This window comes from Musa acuminata, chromosome BXJ2-7 (genome assembly GCF_036884655.1).
Source record: "Musa acuminata AAA Group cultivar baxijiao chromosome BXJ2-7, Cavendish_Baxijiao_AAA, whole genome shotgun sequence".
NCBI classification, from domain to species: domain Eukaryota; kingdom Viridiplantae; phylum Streptophyta; class Magnoliopsida; order Zingiberales; family Musaceae; genus Musa; species Musa acuminata.
Window position 1 is genome coordinate 91,165 of NC_088344.1, and position 22,137 is coordinate 113,301.

At 45.4% G+C, this 22,137-nt stretch overlaps 1 protein-coding gene across 5 annotated transcripts; it reads right to left on the reverse strand.

The window, feature by feature from the left end:
- On the reverse strand, window positions 1-21,903 carry LOC135616450 (uncharacterized). 5 transcript variants are annotated; one of them, XM_065115649.1, is made up of 9 exons: window positions 21,557-21,894; window positions 8,931-9,095; window positions 7,893-8,093; window positions 6,877-6,955; window positions 6,621-6,763; window positions 5,906-5,987; window positions 3,927-4,000; window positions 760-1,018; window positions 1-675 (listed from the first exon to the last, which is right to left on the reverse strand). In XM_065115649.1, exons 1-9 carry the CDS (start codon window positions 21,611-21,613, stop codon window positions 596-598), a joined length of 1,140 nt encoding a protein of 379 aa, XP_064971721.1. In that variant the 5' UTR covers window positions 21,614-21,894; the 3' UTR covers window positions 1-595. The 5 variants fall into 5 exon arrangements, with proteins under 5 accessions (XP_064971721.1, XP_064971722.1, XP_064971723.1 ...); XM_065115650.1 differs by having other exon boundaries at window positions 760-1,009; window positions 21,557-21,891; XM_065115651.1 differs by lacking the exon at window positions 8,931-9,095 and having other exon boundaries at window positions 21,557-21,897.
- Between the last annotated feature and the right edge of the window lie 234 nt (window positions 21,904-22,137).

The window sequence follows — 22,137 nt, forward strand, 5'->3', positions numbered from 1 at the left end:
TAAAACTGATCATTTCCAATCAACATAGAATTATTGCATGAGACCAAGTACAGTCAAATCTTTAGGACATATCACTAATCCTCATCCAGTCGTCATCAGGCACATAATATGCCCGATGGCTCCTACTCATGTCTAGCTGAGGTTACTCGCAAACTTTGACAATGAATGGTTATAGAAATACAACATACTTGTTGCAATGAAGCTGAACTAATATTAAATGTTTAACCTTGCAAACTTCCAGCAATGTTGTGATCATTTTCACTTGGATCCCTATTTAGTCAAAAATGTCACCATAGCCAGCCGCCAATAAGGACAATTCATCATCCTTTTAATTTCCGTGAAGACAACCTCCGGCTCTCATCCCTAGCCTTTTGATTCCCATGTTTTTTTGTCAGAGAGATTGTCCTTGCAGCTAGCTACCAAGGAGGTTAAATCATTATCCTCTAGATTGCATTGCCGATGAAGTATGCATCTTATCCTTCTCGGAGACATCAGCATCTAATTTGCATGACTCCTTGTCAGAGAGAATCTCATCACCGATAGCCACTAATGAAGATGATACATTGTCTTCTGGTTTGATTGTAGTCGGCTTTTGTCACTCGTCAGAGTTAACAACTTGCCAAGGAGCTCGCTGGCCACTTTCTTCCTCATTACTGCACATTGAGTTGTCTTTTCCTACAGAGGCCATAAGACATTGATCAGAATTACCAAAAGCTCCATGAATGCTCGAGGAATGGGCACATTCAACAAACTCATCACCTTTTATGCCTGTCCACCAGGAATTTGATTCCCCAACATAAGTAGAAACATCAGTAGATTCCTTTCGACCAGAAGAGAGAAGATCCTCATCATTGTCAAATAAACTTCCACCCAATAGTGCAGAATATAATTCCTGTGGGTGAGTAACAGAACAAAGATTTCCTTCAGTCACAGGTTTGTCTTCTTCTATTGTACTATTCAGCTGTTCAGAAGTGCCTTGCGAGACCTGTCGTTCTCCCGAAGTTCCTACCTGAATAAGCTAATGGAACAAAATAAGAAAGCAACATATAAACAGGTGAACTCATAAATACTCAAGCATAACTCTTTGAAATATCACATATATTTAATTTGGTAATGCTTCCATATATTCATTATAATCCTGCTACTAAAAATGGAATATATCAGTACATTCACATGTGTAGCAAACTCTACAAATGCCTTTTTCTTCATACTATCCACTAAAGTTTCTCTGTTGATAAGTCAGTTGGGTTTTTACTCATTCAATTCAAATGTTTCATATCCAACAACCTATAAACTTGACAAAGTAAGCCATTGTGCTGACATATTGGAGCTGGTGGCCTAAAAAAGGAGGAAAAGGTTGTTCTGATGACTTGAGAGTTCTAATGACCAAAAGTCCATTTTCTCTAAATTTTCTGCCTCTTGGAACTCCACCTTCAAGGCCAATCAATTTCCAGTGAACCAAAAGCAAGAACTCAGGTAAATTAAACCAAAAGTTCACTTGGCAAAATAAGCAAGCCCTGTGGATAAGTTTTATGAAGTAAGCAAAGCAATGAGGCTTTAACTCAATGTCAAGGAACCAGTTCAGTATAGCCCAGTTAGGGAAACAGGCTACTCCTTGTTATAGGTTAGATGCATTAAAACTAATAAAGAACCTATTTAAAAAGCTAATAATGATATGTTTTTTGGTTTTGAGATTTATAACAGTTTGAAACATATATAGAACTGTCTATCATCCTGCATTCATATTCAATGCCAGCAGTGAAGTGACACGTGAATGTGTATGTGAATATAACAAGCATGGCATGACTTGTGTATATATCATGCCAATGTGTCACGAACGGTCGTCGCGCACCCGCAACAACTCCGTTCAACGAACCGTTCGTCGCTCTAATCTACATGTACAGTTGCTTGGCAGCATGTTTTGGCTTGGTTTTAAGTCCTTTTGCTTGTAAAAATGGAAGTTCGAACAAGTTACAGCGCTACAGTGCGACTGCTCACCGAACCGAGCAAAACAGCTCCGTTTTCGCGTGCCACGGGCTGATTTCTGCAGCCCGCTGCTGCACGCGAAACGTCAGCCATCTCAGCACCCTAGAACCACCCAGGTGGCACAGGGCTGGATGGGGCTTCGGTATAGCGTCGAGCGTCGAACAATCTTTCGTAAGTTCGCACGTTACCTTGACGGGAACTTGTTGTCGCGCCCGGCACCCGATGAGCAACTGTTTGTGGACTTGCAGCTGTTCGTTCAACCCTCTAAAGTCCTTGTTTTCCTCCTCTCCCTCTTTTCTCTTGTGCACGCAAGGTGCTCGCTGAATTGCTTGTAAAGCTTCCCCTTTTCGCGAGACGTCGGGACTTGTCTGTCGCTTGTTCTTCGAACTAATCAACTTTCTCTTTTACAGGTCTTTCGGGACCTATGAGAGGTTGCAAGTGGGCTGATCTTTGCGGACGCAAATCGCAAGGGCAAAGCGCGACTTAGGCAACGCAAGCTAAGTTCATGTCTTTACCGCAAGGGTGCCTCACGACTTAGGCAATTCTAGCTAAGTCTGTGACAAATGGCCGACCAGCATAGAACTTAACACTGTTTTGGAAATTGAATAAAGAGTGACCTTCGACAAGCAAGTGTGATACCGGGTAATGCGGAATAGATTTTGAAAGAAAGCCGATAGTACAATTGTATTTGCTGGAATAAGTTTTTCGGATAGAAAAAGAACGAACTCACGATAATACTTTAATAAAATCGAAAAATAACTCATCACCAAGTTTAAAATCACAGAGGGATACAGAAAGTTCACCACCTCAAGGATAATAAACAAGGATACAAAACTGATAACAAAAAACTCACCACTCAAGGAAGCATCCAAGAGATACAGAATTTAAGAGAGAACTCCAAGAGATTTTCTGCCAATATCATCAATTTCTAAACTCCTTTCTAACCCTAAAACACCAAAATAAGTACTAGTGCATGAAACAACCCTTAATGCATAGGGAATTACGAAATTAAGTGTTTTACAACTGGTAACTAACCCATTTAATGCATTCCTTGGTCATAAAGAAAAGAACCTTGAAACAGCTTTAACTTTGTCTAAGGAATATGCTCATGAGATTTCATATTTGAGTGAGATGGGTTAAAGGCTATGAGACAACATTGTGGGCTGTAGAAAATACCATAGGATAAGCAAGATCCACATGAGTTGATTGTAGCAAATGAGGCACTCCCGTGTCAAAGTGATGCATGGATCATACTCAAGCTTGTGGTATTATAATGATATTAATGAATCATCATGATATTCCCATATCATATCATCACTATTGTCAAGAAATAAACAGGAAAGATAGCAGAATAAAGGTAGAAATCCAGGCAACTATTCAATTGTACATATAATTGAACGCTTGGACAAGTTCTAAGGTTTGAGGTCTATAACAAGGATATAGATAAAAACTCTAACTGAAACAGGCATGCATACCAAAATCTTCTTAAGCTTGTATTCAGCAGGGATATTTGATTTTGCTCACACAATAAGACACCTTATACTATCAAAACTAAATGGCACACAAAACCAATATAAATTGCAACCAATTAGCTAATTGTACTCTCTGAATCTGGCACAAAAAATTTAGCATCAGCTATCATTTGACCACAACTTGATCTCATGTGTTTTATTCTCGTTTTCTTGATCAAAATTCATCAAAAATATTCAACAATGTCAGTTCTAGCTATTATATGGTTCTATACCATTGAACTAGAAGCAACATGCTTGCTTCATTCTGACTTGTTTTGGTTACTCCTGCTACATTTTTCCATCTTTTTACAAATTACTTTCCTCATGTTTGGTAGTTTTTGGCCCTCTCCAATTACCATATTTTCCATGTAAAAAAGAAAATGAGATAAATGAATTTATGCTAATGCTCATGATAATACACAAACTAACCACATCTGTATGTATTTGTCCAGAGATCATCTTATCCCTGAGAATGTCCTTCACTGACAAACTTTCCTCATCATCTGCATAAAGAAAATCAAACTATCAAATGTCAGATTATTTCTTTTCTTTAAACTAAGAAAAAAAAAGGAGACATGTCAATAAAGCAAGATGAAGATACGATATCACAAAAAGTTCAGCAAGAAAGCTGTCACTGCAACAGGCAAATATGGCTTTATCTTGTCCCTTCCAAGTTAAAAAAAGGAGTCCAACTGTAGAAGAATCAGCTAGTTGTTATTTGAGTCACCTAGGAGGTCTCTTGAGTTTAGATTGTAATCCTCTACCAGCATTATTTGGCAATCATTATCTAGTGATTAAAAGTATTAAAAATGAAGGGTAGTCAATAGAAACCATGAAAGATAATATGTTGCAATTTACTTCTGTTCTTTATTAAGTCGGAGTTTGTCAAGCAGTCTAAACTTCAGTTGATTGTTTCTGACAGAGGCCAAATGGCTGAAAAGTAAATCTTGTTTGTGAGAAAATACAAACTTAAGTTATTCTAGACCAGCAGATACATTCTTCCCCTTACTGATTAGTTTCTTATGAAATGAATTAATTTAATTTTGGAATATTACTGATAATGTCTTGACTAGATAGTCAATTTTTCTGAATGATTAAGCATCTGAGATATTTTCATCATTTTTAAGTGTATCTGGAAGCAAATAAGTGATTTAACTATGGGGAAAATTATTCAGTGAGATACCCCAATTTGACACATCCGAAGAGGATGGTAGGTTATGTTGGTAATAATATTCAGTAGTTTTACTACTAGTAACTTGAGCTCAAACCCACGTTCGTAATTTCATACCATATCGACGTTTCGAGCTCAGCTCGGTATGGTATGAGCGTACCGAGTAGTACGCTCTGGCGTACCAATCAGTATATATATATATATATATATATATATATATATATATATATATATATATATATATTTTATTAAACAAGTTTTAAAAAAAAAAAAAAGGTGTGACGTCGCCGAGGATTCTTCTCCCCACGCGAATGAAGAGAAGCCGCCTACGACACCGAGGCATCGTCGCCTCAGACGAGGAGGAGGCGACATCTCATCTACGATGTCCAATGAGGGAGGACAACGATGGATTGGGATTGTCGAAGGAGAGCGGCGCCGGATCTTCAAGTTCTCCCTCTTCTTCCTTCTCCCTCGACTAATACCGCTTGGTAGCGGATGACAACGGTCGAAATCGATCGTTACCGATCGATTTCGGGTGGTAATGGAGTGGAAATAGCACAATTGACGATACCGCCCGATAGCGGGCGGTCCGCATACTAGTCTACTGGCGGACCTTACCGGGTGGTGTCATTCGAAATTAAAATCCTTGGCTCAAACGTTATGAACCACCATGTATAATGTCTATTATATTCAGCTTACGAGGTCATTGGGCCAAATAGGATGGGTCGTGACAATTGGTACCATAGCAACTTTGCAAGTCATTCATATGGGCTAACATGTGCAAAGATAAGATTGCTTCATCACATTAAGACAAGGGTTTTTTCTTTTGTTAAATCCACATTCAGACCACAAAGGTGGAAATTGGTTGTGCATTGGATCCTCGACAAGGATGTCAAGTCTATGATTGGGAAGATTGTGATACCCTTGCTAGTCCTACATGATGTATGTAAGTTTTGATAAGCCTAGTACTAGGCAGCTTAAACATTATTATTTTGAGCCACATGGCTAAAGTTATAACAAAGTTACTAGGTCAGTGGGCTTATCATGCAAAATTGTGCACCATGTCATTTGAAGTGACTAAATTGATACTTTACATGCAATACTCTTTTTAATTATAAAACCAAAAAAAGAAGAAGAAAAAGACCATTCAAGGATATCCTAGTTGCAAATTGAGAACTGCCTTATCAAGAAGCTTCATATATGCATTACAATTTACACCACCAGAAAAGAGACATACGGAATTTGTATTGATTGAGTAGAGCTGCTTCAAGCATTGCTTTAAAATCTGATGCAGCAGATGCTACAGGATCTGTCATATCCTGCCAATAGGTGGAAAAACAACATTATAGAGCAAATTAAGAATGCTTTAGCTTTAAACACCAGAAAGTGGAAAAAATGACATTTCAGAGCAAATTAAGAGTGGTTAGCTTTTAACAACATAAGTAACAACAACCTCCCAAACAGCATGCCTTTGCAAACAACAGAAACACAATAGCATCATAGCGTTTACCTTGAGAAGTGGTCCATTTCTGTTTTCTTCTTACTTCAGATATATGGTTCTGGACTGACCATTATTCTCAAATCTCAACCAGCCTCAAATCTACTATTTTCTTCTTACTATCAGACACATGGTTGTTAACTTACGATTCATTTCAAGCCATCTCCAAATATGTGTCATTTCCGGAATTATCAAGAATATTTAATTAGGACTTGAAAGGTAGACATTTAACAGTTTCTAAAACTAAGATAATGTGGTGTTCCTGATGTTGGCAATGTTCTACAAGATTTGCACAAACTACTAGTGGGATAGCAAGGTTGAAAGTGTACCCCGCCTTGACCTGCATGGTAATTCTTGTATCCAAAAACCAGAAGCTATATAAACAACAGAAAAGAGACAATGAGAGAAGTAGATATTTATCCATCTTGGAATTAGCTAAGAGATGTTCATCTACCTTCTCTGAAGAATCTTGTTGATTTCCAAAAATGTCAGGACCAAATAAATCAAGGGAATCAAGCTCTTCTGCAACTGACGATGCTTGCTTTGATTCCAATATCAAGCCTAAATCAAGCTGTGGGTTTCCCAAGGATGTGTTCTCTTCATATAATGAAGCAATCAAACAATATGATGCACATCGTGAGTCACTAAAAAAGCTAAAAAAAATATCACTGAAATTTTTAATCAATAATCAGATCACCAGCTAAAAGCACCTGTTATGCCACAGCTATTATCATGAATAAATTCTTCAGATCCAATAATGTGTGGAAGTGGACGGTATACTAACCCAGTCTTGATTTTTGAATCAGAAAAAAAGCAGATAAAAATTAGATATCAGGTAGATAGAATTCCACTACTACTATCATCAGATAACTAGCAAATAAGAAGACTTTTTTTGCAACTGTTATTAATCAAAATATAGTTGAACATAGTCAACATACAGATATGCACTAAGTTACAATTTTAAAATATAAGGACGAAATGGTTAGCAGATGTTCATATGTTTTCTGTAAACATTCCAATCTTCAGGCATAGGAAACCAAATGTTGTATTGGAGTTTGTGTTTCAGGAATTGACTATATTTTATAAATTACTCTTTTCATTTCCATCCTTTCTTCGGAGAATAATGTTATCTACTCTTATAAATCAATAAAAATATTGCAAAATTTTGGTTCAGGTTATGCAATGGCACCAAGATGTAATACAAAAGAAAGTGTGCACCTGCAGTTTATGCTTTCTAAAATATTAATGGCATTCACAGGCAAAAGGTTGCAAGTAGAATGTTAACCATATCTGGAGTCAAACACATAAAACTTAAAAAGTGTTGCACATAAGGTGAAATAGCATGAACTACATTAGGAAACACTGCAAGTATTACCACAATTTTTTAGCTCAAAATACCTTAAGAAAGTAAACTCGGAATATCATCGCATGAATCTCTTTTAATCAAAGGAAAACCAAAATAGAAAATCTAAAGTATTTTGCTAGATTTTTAACTCTAAACATTTAGACATAAAACACAAGAAAATTTGGTGTGGGTACTGAGAAAATGATGGAAAAAGATGCTGATAGAAATAAGAAGCCTTGAGGGGGATTAATGGTGAGAAGGAATTTTGAGAGCTGACCATACACGGATGAAATAAAGCCCATCCATGGAAAAATATAAAGAAAAAAATTCATGTTCAGAAAATCTGAATAACATTTTGTCATTAGAAGACACAAAACTTACTCTAGAAACAGAACTGGTCATATGCCTTCTCTCTATACCATGCAAGTGTTTTCTGCAGGAATTCAAACCCAAAGACAAAGCATTCTTATATCTTGGTAGTATATCTTTTTGATAATCCTGAGCAGGAATGCCCGCTTGAGCCGAAGATTCAGCATGATCCTTCAAAGGATGACAAGCAATGTCATCTTCATCAGATATCTTCTGTAATTCAAAATGGAAAATACTTTCACGATCAGAAGATAAAGGACAGGGATTATGTAATCCAGATATAACAAAAAAAATCCTTTACACTGAATAAATAATTTACAAGTTAAAACTCAAATTGTGCAAAAGAAACAGAACAACAAATTGCAGTATAATGGAACATTTATTTTATTTAAGAAAAGATGCAAAACATGTAAAAAACTACTATGTGAGCCACTTCACAAGATACATGTAAAGAATATATTTAATTGATAGCTTGACCATGACATAGTAGTCAATACTTAGAAGTTCAGCCAGAATTTTTGTTAGTTATTTGCACTTAAAAACAATAGCTAAGTAGAAATAAACTATATAATTTAGCTTCAAATGAGACAAGATAGAATATATTAGAAAAATCATTATCATACCAGTCAAGAGTAATCTATAGAGAACAACCGACAATGATGAATTTTATCACTATTGTAGCACATAATATCTAATTTGTCAAGAACAAATTCATGAGCCTTTGCATTTCAAGGTGCTATGAATTTTATCTAAAGAGAACAACCAACAATGGTGAATTTTATCACCAGTGTAGCACATAACATCTATTTTGTCAAGTACAAACTCATGGGCCTTTTCCTTTCAAGGCACTATGAATCAAAATGGAAGGCAATCCAAACTGAATGAACAGAATTAAGGATAAGACCCTCATATTCAAGTTAGAGATTTTACCTTTGTAAACATGTTGCTTGGCTAAACTAAAACTAAACAGTGGCATGTCAGTTTGAAAACCCACAGCAAAGAATTTAAAGATTAATATATGCACTTGTAACCATTGTGATCTGTACTTGCATGATTGATAAGTAGATCGCGTGATAAATTACAGAGGGTGTTGACAGTGTTCTTCAGATCTAGTTCCACAGCCCCAGCTTGGTTGAATAGTCCATTCACTTCCATTTCGGTATCTTTTGCTCTCTGAAGCAGCTTTTCTGAAAACTCTGACAGCCATTTTAGAACCTAAAGGGACAACTTAATAAGATTAACAATGTGTATTTATACAGATATATCTTCAAAGTTCTAAAGTCAGGAAAAAGTAGGTGATAGTAGATGATGCAATTAAACTCTAAAGTGTCCATCGTCCTTCTCCAGAAGCTAGCTTACCAAGATATGCAAAAGATGAAGAGGGAAAAAAGGACTTTCTAATTATGACTTTTGAAATTCTGATATTGTTCTTGGTGTAAAACCCACATGGAAAAAATTGTTGACAAAATTTGTTAATCAAATCACCAATAAAAATAAGTTTCTTTTTCTAGTATTTTTCTAGTATGCATTTGAATGATGGCCTCCCATGAATACTCTAGGTACTATAGACCCGAAAGAAGTTTTTAAAGCACTACTTAGTTCGGGTCAAATTTCTTTCAGTAATAAGATCTGTTCAAGCAGCAACTCGGGAGAAATATGGAGGTCTATGTCGACGACATGATTATCAAAAGTAGGTCGGCAAGCACGCATCTAACCGACCTGGCCGAAACCTTCCAAACCCTCAGGGAATTCAACATGCGCCTTAACCCTTCAAAGTGCACCTTCGGGGTCAGGTCTGGCAAGTTTCTCGGATTCATCATCCACCAAAGGGGAATAGATGCCAACCCAGAAAAAATCTGGGCCATAAAGGAGATGCAGCCCCCGCGATCGGCCAAGGAAGTATAGCGACTCACCGGAAGGCTAGCAGCACTCAACCAATTCATGTCACGCTCAGGAGACAAATGCCTCCCCTTCTTCTGAGCCCTGCGCCAAGCGAACGAGTTTTCATGGACCCCCGAGTGCGTGCTGGCCTTCGAGAATCTGAAGGCGCACCTTGGACGGCTACCGCGCCTTGCCTCGCCCGAACCGGGCGAGACCCTTGGCCTGTACTTGGCAGCCTCAGAGTAAGCCGTTAGCTCGGTGCTGGTACGGGAAGGTCCAAAGGCACAGCAAGCCATCTACTATGTCGGCCACGTCCTCGCCGGGCCCAAGGAGCGATATTCCCCGATCGAGAAGTTGGCATTGGCGCTAATAAAAACAGTCAGGAAGCTACGACCATACTTCCAAGCTCACACAATAAAGGTGATATCCGATCAGCCGCTCCGGCAGATCCTCTCCAAATTCGACGCACCGGGTCGGATGCTCAGGTGGTCAGTCAAGCTTGGAGAATTCGACATCCAATACGTACCCAGAGCCGCCATAAAAGCACAGGTATTGGCCGAATTCATTTCCGAGCTAACCCCCGACGAGCGTCTTGTTCGATAGGAACTCGCCGAGCGCACCTGGTCCCTGTACGTAGACGGGGCCACGGCCTCGGGAGGAGTAGGGGCGGGGCTCATCCTAAAAAGCTCGTAGGGCGAAACATACGAACAGGCATTCCAGCTAGAGTTTAAGGCCACCAACAACAAAGCCGAATACGAGGCGCTACTCTTGAGACTACGACTCGCCTTGGAAATGCACATCCAAGACCTGAAGGTCTTCAGCGATTCACAGCTGGTAGTAGGCCACATCAACGGCAGCTACGAAGCCCGAGACCCAACCATGGCATTATACTTGGCCGAAGCAAAACGGCTTACGGGCCATTTCGATCGCCTCTCGATTGAAAGAATACCGCACTGTCACGAACGATCGTCGCGCACCCGCAACAACTCCGTTCAACGAATCGTTCGTCGCTCACACCTGTATGTACAGCTGCTTGACAGCATGTTTTCTCTTGGTTTTGGGTCATTTTGCTTGTAAATATGTAAGTTCGAACAAGCTGCAGCGTTACAAAGCGACCGCTCACCGAACCAAGCAAAACAGCCCCAAAACAGCCCAAAACAGCTCCGTTTTCGCGTGCCGCGAGAGGTGAGCGGAGAACTGCCTCCGCTCACCAAAATGTCAGCCATCTCAGACCCCAGGAACCCCCCGGGTGGCACAGGGCTGGATGGGGCTTCGGTTATATACCGGGCATTGAGATCTCTTTCGCAAGTTCGCACGTGACCTTTACGGGAACTTGTCTTCGCGCCCGGGACCAGGTGAGCGGCTGTTTGTGGGCTTGCAGCTGTTCGTTCATCCTTGAAAGCCTTGTTTTTCTCCCTCTCCCTCTTTTCTCTTGTGCACACAAGGTGTTCGTCGAATTGCTTGTAAAGCTTCCCTTTTCGCGAGACTTCGGGACTTGTCCGTTGCTCATTCTTTCGAACTAACTCTCTTTCTCTTTTACAGGTCCTTCGGGACCTGCGAGAGGTTACAAAGTGGGCTGATCCTTGCGGAGCAATATCGCAAGGGCGAAGCGCGACTTAGGCAACGCAAGCTAAGTTCGCGTCTTTGCCACAAGGGTGACTCGCGACTTAGGCGATGCAAGCTAAGTTCGCGTCTTTGGCCGCAAGGGTGCCTCACGCCTTAGGCAATTCCAGCTAAGGTCGTGACAGCACGCCCAGAACGTACAAGCTGACCCCCTAGCCCGACTAGCCTCCTCCCGTAGCTCGGGGGAACTCCTGCCGAGAACTGAAGTCCTCTCGGCCCATCTCGACCGAGATCGTCACTACAACTGAAGTCGCCCCGAACTAGATGGACGAGGCCCTTCGTTATAAAAGGGAAGGAGCGCAACCTGACGATCAAGCTGTTGCCCGCCGACTCCAGCGCATCCAAGCAAGGTACTGTGAAGTCGGTGGGAAGTATATCAAAGAGCCTTCTCTCAACCCCTCTTACGCTGCTTGGCGCCACCCGAGACCGAAACGGTCCTCGCTCAGGTCCATGAAAGCATCTGCGAGGAACATGCCGGCAGCCGAACCTTAGCCTTCAAAGTCCTTAGGCAAGGGTATTACTGGCCGACTCTGCATTGGGACGCGCAGTCATACGTGCAACGATGCCAGCAATGCCAGAAGCACGCCCAAATACAACACCAGCCCGCGGTTCCTCTCACCCCGATGGACGCTGCTTGGCCTTTTGCCCAATGAGGGCTCAACCTCGGGCCCTTTCCCCCCGCATTTGGATAAAGGAGATTCATCATAGCTGAGGCAGATTACTTCACAAAGTGGATCGAAGCCGAGCTGCTGGCGTCCATCACTGAAAAGCAGGTGGAGGGATTCGTCTGGAGGAACATCATTACCCAGTTCGGGATCCCAAGGGCCATCATCACCGACAATGGTGCCCAGTTCAACAACGTCAAAGCCTACTGCCAGTCCTACGGGATACAGTTGAAGTTCAGCTCGGTCGCGCACCTCCAAACTAACGGCCAGGCCGAAGCCGCAAATCAAGCCATCTTGGAGGGCTTGAAAAATGGGTGACTGGGGCTTGCGGGGCATGGGTCGATGAGCTCCCAAGCGTTCTATGGGCATCCCGGACCACACCCAAAATAGCCATGGGGGAATCCCCATTCAGCTTAGCATATGGAACCGAGGCAGTTCTGTCACCTGAAATGGTGTTACCCACCCTGTGCATCGAGAACTTCGAAGAAAACGCCTCAGAGGAAAGCCTCCGGGCAAACCTCGACTTGCTCGAAGAAAGAAGGGCCGAGGCACACCTCTGCAACTTGGTGTACAAGAAGGTCGTGGCCCGACTCTACAACCGCAAAGTCCGACCCCGACAAATAAAAGCCGGAGACCTCGTTTTACGGAAGGCCGAGGTAAGCGACCCGACCCGAGCTAGAGGGAAATTGACCCCAAACTAGGAAGGACCGTACCGAATCTCTGATGTGGTCCGAGAAGGAACTTACCGCCTCGAAACCACAGAGGGAAAACCTCTACCAAGGACGTGGAACGCCACAAATCTCAAAAAGTTTTATCCTTAGACACGTCGGTACGTCAAAAACATAAGCATGTTTTCCATAATTCAAAAGGCACGTACATTATGCTTGGTCCAGGTATTACAACTCAAAAACTCAACCCGACCAAGAGACAAAAAAGAGTAGGAAAAACAAAACACCCCTCAATTCGGGGGAGCCTCTAGGCTGTCATCGAAAGGGACCTCGTCCGGCATCCTGACGTTCTGGTCCCCAGGAAGATTGGTGAAGGGATCCGACTCCACCTCCAGGTCGGGACACTTCGTCCGGACGCAAGCAAGGGCGACTCGGTACCCAAACTCATAAGTTACTTGGCCCGATCTCGCCAAAACAAGCTCGAACCCCGAGGACTTCTTGTATTCGGAGATAGCCTCTTTCACTCTTTCAAGAGCCAGTCGGTGCTCCTCGGCCAAAGGCTCTTCCGTTGCCCAGGACGTTGACCGCGCAGCTTCGGCATTTCGTGAAAGGGTCAATAGCTCGTCATCTAGAGCCCGAACCCGCCCCCGACTCTCCTTCAATTGACATTAGGAATCGGCCAGCTCGGCCTTTAGTCGTTCGACCTCGGCTTCTAAATCCGTGGCACGCTGCTCAGTCGCTGGACCAGGCCCACCTTTTAGCTCCTCGATCTCTTGGTGAAGGCCCGAGTTCATCTCGCCCATGCGTTCGATCACCCTACCGGCGTCGTAAACGCGATCGATCAAGGCCATGGTGTAATGTTGAACCTGCGTAGGATTGACGTCAGCACCAGCTTCCAAACAGTAGCAAGAAAAACGCCAAACTCACCCAAACGAGGGACTTGGCCGCCCGATCCATCGGCACCACGGACGGTGAACAGTATAACTGCTTCGCCAGCGTCGGATGCAGCACCCCCCGCGAGAACTCTTGGGCCTCCGACCCATCAGACCAGATCCTACTCTCAGCTTTGAGAGTTGGCCATCTGGTGCTGTAGGGAGCCCCCGGCTCCTCCGCCGCAAGGTCGGCCATACTAAGGGCCTGAAAAGGCTCCCCTTCGGAGCGAGCCCGGATGCGACACAAGTCCCGCATCGACTTCGGGCGAACTGTAGATCTCTCTGAAGGGCCTTCACCAGGAGAGCCGGCACGCCCTCTCTCCCGCGCACATGTCAAACCCTCGCCTTGGAGGCTGCCACCCAACTCACCCATCCCCGGGGTCGCCACTCCGCTGTTTGCCATGCCTTCCAACACCTTCTGGGTGTTGACCTTGGCCTTCTTCTTTGGTCGACCCGCCTCCGGCTCCCTAGGCGACTTCGACCCATGTGCCGATGTGCCCTTTTTCGAAGGAACCCCGGGGCCGAATCCATCACACTCCCGGGTCGGCTGCGCCACGGCCGAAGGGCAAGGCATCCCCTTCATAATCTAGAGGTTCACCATTTCTGCGAAACAAAGGTTCGATTAGTAAGACGTCAAAAAAAAAAAAAAAGAGCACTTCGAGCACGAATCTGATCGTACCCCTAGTGGCTGGGCTTAGCCCCGCTTCAACCAGCCACTCCTCGGTCATTCCCCTGATGGCCAGAGAGGAGGACAAGATCTCTCTCAATCGCTCCACGTGCTCAGTCTCTTCATGTCAAAGAAATGGGGGAACGTTATTAATAGCTTGAGAGGTCCACCCAACGTAAAACCCCCACCTCCGACTACAACTCACGAAGAGATGACGGGTTTTCCACCCCTTGTTGTTGGAGGGTGCCCCGCTAATCTTAAACCCACTTCGGGCGGTCAGGTAATAACCGCCCCGCCCCTTGCACAGGCGAAAGCAGGCTAAGAAAAGGGTTCGGGTCGGTTCGATCCCTACCCCCTAACACTCCCCGAGAAAAACCACTAAATAACGTCAGGAGTTCGGCGCCATCTGGGATGGTGAGATCCCCCACCAGCGGAGGCATTCTTCGATAACCGGGTGCAACGGGAAGCGCAGCCCCGCCTCTAGAGCATTCGTGGTCAACCCAAGCCCATTGGGAAACAGGTCGTAAGGACGCTGACCAGGACGTGGAACATAAAGTCTATAATTCTTCGGGAGACTGTAACGATCCCGAATCGGACCTAAAAGGTTCTTAGTCACCACCGAGTCGACATCATGCCATGACCTCATCACTTGAAGGGCCGCAAAGGCCTTCGAATCCGTCGGGGGCGAGTCACCCGACGAAGAACTGATCACCTCTACCCTAGAACTATCGGAACCCGAGTTGCTGATCTCGGAAACCGACCGACCCGAAGAGGGGGAAGACGAGGAAGACGAAGACATCCCGACCTCAAAATAATGAGCAGCGATCCGAGGTGCGAGCAGAGAAAACGGCGACTGAGCAATGCACCGCATTCCACAGACTGAGCAATGCCACCGCATTCCATAGTCAGGGATCTATAAAGAAGAAACACGCCACCCCAAGCCGACGTTTTGTCACGGACAAACTTCGAAACAGGGTGTTTGATGTAATGCTTATGTATGTCCGTGTCGTTTGGCATGTTCATGCCTTGTACAGTAGGTAGAGAGGCGGCCGAAGGCTTAATAGTCCCATTTTAGTTGGGTTGGTGGCCTCTTTAGGCTTGTAAATAAAGGCTGTGTCATGTGGACACGTGCGAGAGCTTTTCGGTCTGTAATAGACCATTTTACCCTTTGTTGTGCCACTGTTCAGAGCTTGTAAAGTCTGTTTGTAATTTGCATTGTCTATGAAGTGTTTTTCGGACATGTTTGCTTGTGGATCCCGATTGAGGCGTTCTCTTTAACCCGTTCTCTCTTTTGTTGGTCCTAAGGGACAATGGGAGGCTTCGGGGAGGCTGACCTTTGCGGACGGACGCGCGAGGGTGCCGCGCGACTTAGGCAAAACCAGCTAAGTCCGTGTCATATGGTATCAGAGCGGGACAAGCACTCATAGAAACACTTGACATGCAAACGTGGGGGACCTAGCGGGGCTGCGTTGAGGGCAGTCAGCAACGCGCGACCGTTCGAGGGAAAACGGGCATGGAGATATAGGGAAAAAGAGTCGCTCAGAGGAGCGGGCATCTAATATTGGCATTCAGAGGAATGGCCAACCCTTCGCGCAAGAGGCACCACGAGAACAGGCAAAGCTTGGAAGAATGCAGAGCGCACAAAGGTTGGGATGGCTGAGTTTGAGCTACGGCTCAACGTTGACAACTTTACTTGATGGTGCTCAAGGCAAGCGAGGCGCTTGGCAAAGGTCGAGACCATGCAAAGTGGAATGAGTTGCTCAGCGACCGAAAGAGTTGTGCAAAGCTCACAGAGGTGAGGGGAATTGCTAACTCGAAGAATTCGGTACTCATGCATGGGCTTGTATGCGGACGATGGAATGTTCGTGGCCATCCCAAGGCGGTCGAGACTCGGCGCCATGGAGCATTGAAACTTTCTCTTCGGCATGCGAAGGATACGTCCGGAGGAGGCTGAAGTGTGCAACGAGTTCAGCATGTTGCTAGGTCTTGAGGGGTGCAGCGGTGGCTGTATTGACGTGGAGGCGCAATCTAGCAAGTGCGTTTGCAAGAGGCAGAACAATGCATAGTTTGTTCAGCAGATCGGAGTAGTCCAAGGGGATGGTGATCTCCGAAACGAAGAGAGATGTTGCTCCAACGGGACAGTTATCCAGGAGGGATAAGTCTCGGCTCTCCAGAGGGAGAATCATGTGAGATGGACTTCACATGTTGAGGAGGAGTACCTCACAAACAACAACTCCACGAAGCTCAATGGACCGAGCAAGCAGCGAGGAGTTGTCGTATGATCTCGCTCGAGAGAATGCATTGGTGGATGCATTGCGAGATCAAGTGGGGGAGCGACCTAAAGCAACTTAAATGAAGGCACACTTGGAGTCGATGTGGAGATCGAACTCAAGGGAGGGCTGACCCGTGGAATGGTGGGCACGAGGGCCACCATCGACTCAATGCAAAAACGAGGAGCGGAGCAACTTGGGTGTAACTTGGGGAAGTACCCAAGCCGCATGAAGGGAGCCAGCATAGAAGTTGGAACATGGAGCAGAGGCACAGTGCTTTCCTTAGACAGAGGTCAAGGTCATGAACTCTTGTAGAGGCAAGAGCAGGATCATGTTGTTCCATGGGTCCTCCATTCTGACGGAGAGGTCTCATCTTGCATGGTGCCAAAGACGAAGGGAGCTTTTAGGCACATGCACCTTATCTCGGAGGAGCATTTGATGGAGGAACTAAGGCGACTCAATTTGCGGAGGCGAAGTTGGGTTCAGAAGGCCTTAGCACGGGGCAAGAGGACGCAGAGGCGGGTACTCTTGAAGAATATGCCACAGTGTTGCCATTCAAGTTGCCATGAAGGAAGCAGTGCGCAGCGGAAATTGTGCTGGTAGGGGCAAAGGCCCAGGATCCAGACAATGGTGCACAAATTACAGTGAAGTCGGTGGACTTCGGGAGCTACTAGGCGACGGACTGTCCTAGAGCAGTGCTTCATCTAGGTGTGACCCAAGAGTGGGTGGATGAAGGTCGATTGCCAAAGGAGCGAACAAAATCGAAGGTGGAGGTGACCCTGCGATGTATTGGCAGAGGCCACACATGGAGGGTTCACAATTCGAGTTTATTCCACAAGGATCAGAATGCAATGGAGATGTCACCAGGAGGCGACATGGTGCAGCGGATCGTGGTGGAACAGTTCGTGGCAATGCGATACACACGACACAGTCCCGGGAGGGACTAGATCATATGGAGGTATGATCGGGAGCTACTGGGAGCTCCACTTCGATGAACAACACGACGGCAAGAAGGGCTATGGATTCAAGGAGTGAAGGCCATGGTACCGCAAAGGCGGGTCTTCCGTGCGTGCATCGAATTTTGCTTCGGATGAAAGCCTTGGTCATCAGCATATGGGGGTTGGGTTCCACCAAGGGAAAAGTTCGAATGCAAATACCAGTGAGTTCCATGGGAGGAACTTGATCATGCAGAGGTATGATCGAAGCAGCTGGAGAGTTGGACTGCTCCAGAGCTCATATTCGCTTAAGGGAGCCCGGCAAGTCAGAGGACAAGGCCGAGTAAGCGAACGTTGCTACCAAGGAAGCTAAGGAGAACAGAATCGGTGCAAACCCTACAACGTGATGGCAGAGGCTATGCATGGGAGTTGCAGTCTGTCTTTCCATCGACCAAACAGTCTGCTTGGAGAACACAGAGGTGTTGAAGCAGGGGGTCGAAAGGGGCGAGGAAGCGACGACGAGTCCAGAAGGACTTAGCTACCCAAAATCAAGCATCAGTTAGAATGGAGGTGGACTCAGAGGAGTGCCACGGAGACATATCTACTGATCGTGAAGAAAAGGGATACAGATGCGAGGCGACGGATAGTAGGGCCATGGGCATGGCAGCGCCATGGTACCGCAGAGGCGGGACTTCCGTGAAAGTCATTGATCCCTTGCTCTCACGGAGGGAGAGCGCTTGGTCGTGAAAGGGGCCGAGGAGGTGGAGCATGCAGAGGCAATCTCCAAGTACCGAGACAAGGCTGAAGGGCAGAGGCCAAGAAACTTCGTAAGACCGGTGTCAACAAATTTCTCATCAAGATAGCCGTAAGTGAAGGACTTCGGGTCATGCAAGAGTGCACGACCAAGGAACGAAGCAAGCAGTACGCGGTGCTGTACCTTTGCTACTCAGTGGAGTAGGCGGCAGGGTTGATGGAGAAGACGGTACAATCCCAGTGGCGACCTCATCTATCAGAGAATTACTCCAAGTTGGGGTGAAAACTTCCTGCATTCTAAAAGTTCGATGGCATTGAGAAGGTGAATCACAGTAGCTAACTCAACGCAAGGAGTGCAAACACTTCAAGTGCTTCAGAAGTGTGAGCAAAGAGCAGGCGAATACCAGTAACCAGCTCGATGCATGAAGTACAACCTCGAGGAGGCGGGCGAAGTCAAGTAACCTTTGCCTTCTCAACTCTTAAGAGGATGGGCGAAACCGAGTACCCCAATTCTCTTATCTATCCAGCAGAGGAGCTCTGCACAAGTTCAAAGACCCTTCGAAGATAACGGAAGACAATAGTTGTCAAATCCTCACCAACGGTGATCAGTGCTACTAAGAGTAGATTGTCCGCTTCATTTCCCAACGAAATGCCAATCGAAAGCGGAAGTGATGCGAACCTACTTGGATGTGACAACTAACTGAAAGAAGATTCAATGAGCAGATTTTGTGGAGGAAGGACCCAAAACTTCAGAAGTTTGCGAGACGATGCTCGTTAAAGCTCCAACAAGCATCCACCCAGTTCGAGCAGCATGTGGAATTTATGAGAGACTGGCGCAGTAAGGATGGTCTTTTCCTTCATCTGGGAGATCCGCAGGAATCAATGAGGATCAACACAACTCAGCCAACCCCACACCAGAGTCAGAGTCATTGGCGAGTTGAAGCAGCATGGCGGATCAAAGGTTCGACTACTCAGAAACAGCAGCGGAGAGCAGCTGGGAGCCAGGAGGCGCATTGCAGCTAGAGCAGAAGATTGAAGACTCAGCAAAGGCGAAGAGTTGCAGTGTTCACAAAGGCTTCGACGAGGACGTCGAAGGGATAAGTGGGGGAGAATGTCACGGACAAACTTCGAAACAGGGTGTTTGATGTAATGCTTATGTATGTCAGTGTCGTTTGGCATGTTCATGCCTTGTACAGCAGGTAGAGGGGCGGCCGAAGGCTTAATAGTCCCATTTTAGTTGGGTTGGTGGCCTCTTTAGGCTTGTAAATAAAGGCTGTGTCATGTGGACACGTGCGAGAGCTTTTCGGTCTGTAATGGACCATTTTACCCTTTGTTGTGCCACTGTTCAGAGCTTGTAAAGTCTGTTTGTAATTTGCATTGTCTATGAAGTGTTTTTCGGACATGTTTGCTTGTGGATCCCGATTGAGGCGTTCTCTTTAACCCGTTCTCTCTTTTGTTGGTCCTAAGGGACAATGGGAGGCTTCGGGGAGGCTGACCTTTGCGGACGGACGCGCGAGGGTGCCGCACGACTTAGGCAAAACCAGCTAAGTCCGTGTCAGTTTGGACTCCCCGAGGCAAGAAGTAATGTCAGCATCCAATTTGGCATAACTCCCCAGATCCCCCAAATTTGCCGAATTCCCACCAAAAATTCGTAAACCACCAAAAATTCATGCCAGAAACATGTAATGGAGCACGAACGAGTCATGCAACTCGGCCAATAGTCATACGAGCAGCATCTTGTCCAATCAGTCCATCCAGTGCCCGAGTCACGCAACTCGCCCAGCAGACGTACGAGCAACGTCTCATCCAATCAGTCCATCCAGTGCCCGAGTCACGCAACTCGGCCAACAGTCGTATGAGCAGCGTCTCGTCCAATCAGTCCATCCAGTGCCCGAGTCATGCAACTCGCCCAGCAGTCGTACGAGCAGCGTCTCGTCCAATCAGTCCATCCAGTGCCCGAGTCGAGTAGCTCGGCCAGCAGGATTAGTCTTTGCCCGAGTCACGTAACTCGGCCAATAGTCGTACGAGCAACGTCTCGTCCAATCAGCCCTTCCAGCGCCCGAGTTAGATAGCTCGACCAACAGAATCAACCTTTACCCAAGTCATGCAATTCGACCAAAGGACTCACAAGCGACGCCTCACTAAGTTGCCACTCGACTGCTGCTTTACCAACCCAGTCGTGCCCTCAGCTCCTCACAAGGACCCAAAGACATGACTTGATGGGGGGGAGAAGTGATAGGGCACACATTATGGATCATCCTACAGGGACCTGACCCCCGCCACATCAGCCCGAGCACAAGACCTTGGGAGGGAGATAGAGCCACGACAGATGTGCCACCAATAATCCGAGATGCAACGGTCATCTCCCCGCGCCGTTCGGCACCGCATGGCGCCATCCCACGTATCCCGGACAACGAACACCCGAACGTACATTGGCCGCTCACCGGGGTCGATCGTACAGTCGATCCCCGGGAGTCACAATAAAAACCCCTCGCCAGCATCTGACCGGGGGGGGGGGGGGGGGGGGGGGGGGGGGGCATGAGAACATTAGTAGACCATTGACTCAAGCTTCGCAGGGGCCCAAGTCGGGATCATCCCCCATCCCGACCTAGGCCTATGTGCAGGAATCCAGGTGCAGCAAAGGCGAACGAGTTCAGGGAAGAAGCGCGTCGCCACCAAGTCCAATCTCGACCCGACCGACAGAGATCTTCGCGATCCTGGACGTCGCCGGGTTGACCAAACCGTGTCAGCCTCGCAGTCATGGCTCGAGGTTCGCAGAACAAGATCATTATTTCTGAGTTGATTGTGTTATCTTCAAACTGGACACTAGTGCAAAGGCAGAGACATCCTAAAACACTCCTCCAATCCAAGAACCACAAGGAAAAAGGATTCTCGGTGATCCCACTTTCTTTTTACTGGTCTCAGATGGTCGATGTTTTACCCCTTTCTGATATTCCATCCACCACTTTCTGGTCTCAGTACATGAACCTTATTAGATCAATTACCCAATACTATGGATCTCATCAAGGGAACTGGGGAAAAGAAGAAGAAGAAGAAAGAAAAAAGCGAATAGATGATGCGTCCATACTACAATGATCACAAGAAAGTCTCAATCGGTAGATTATTTCAAAAAAAAAGGTTAAGGACCTAATAGATTATTTCAACCTAAAATACAAAAAAAAAACACTAAAACCACGTCAAATAGATTATTTCAACCTAAAATGCCAAAAAAAAACACTAAAATTAAATTGAGAGAGTAAACGGAAAGAAAAGGTGAAGGACCTCGTTTTGCAAGCGAAGACGCTTCTCAAGGGAATCAGATGTAAGGGTTTCCTGCATTTTTCCACGAGATCGATCGATAGAGGGCTGTTGGTCGTCGATCGAAGCGACGGAGGAGGATAGATAGAAAGCAAGAGGCGGCGTACTATCGGCGGAGCCACAGTCAACCGTCAAGCAGATTCCTTCGGCCCGAAAGAAAGAAAGGGCAAAAAGATGGAGAAATTTCAAAGATGTTAAAATCTCAAACCTCTTATAGTTTTTATTTATACGATCTTTTTAAGTTGCCGCAGTTCGGTGAGTTGACGATCGATTGATGAGTAAGAAATGGTTTCTTCTTTTGTGTTTTTGGCAATTTGCGGAAAAAAAAAAGAAAAAGAAAGAGGATGATGCATCAATCCATCAATTACTTGACAGTCAACTCGGCCTATTTGTTGGATGGGATAATATCCATCCAACAAATAGGGAAAAAATTTACTGATAAGGAGAACTCTTTTTTATAATACACATGATTAGTAAAGGTAAGATATTTAAAGAGGTGAGGTTTTCTAAACAACAATAATTAACGAAATCAATGTGTACCAGAT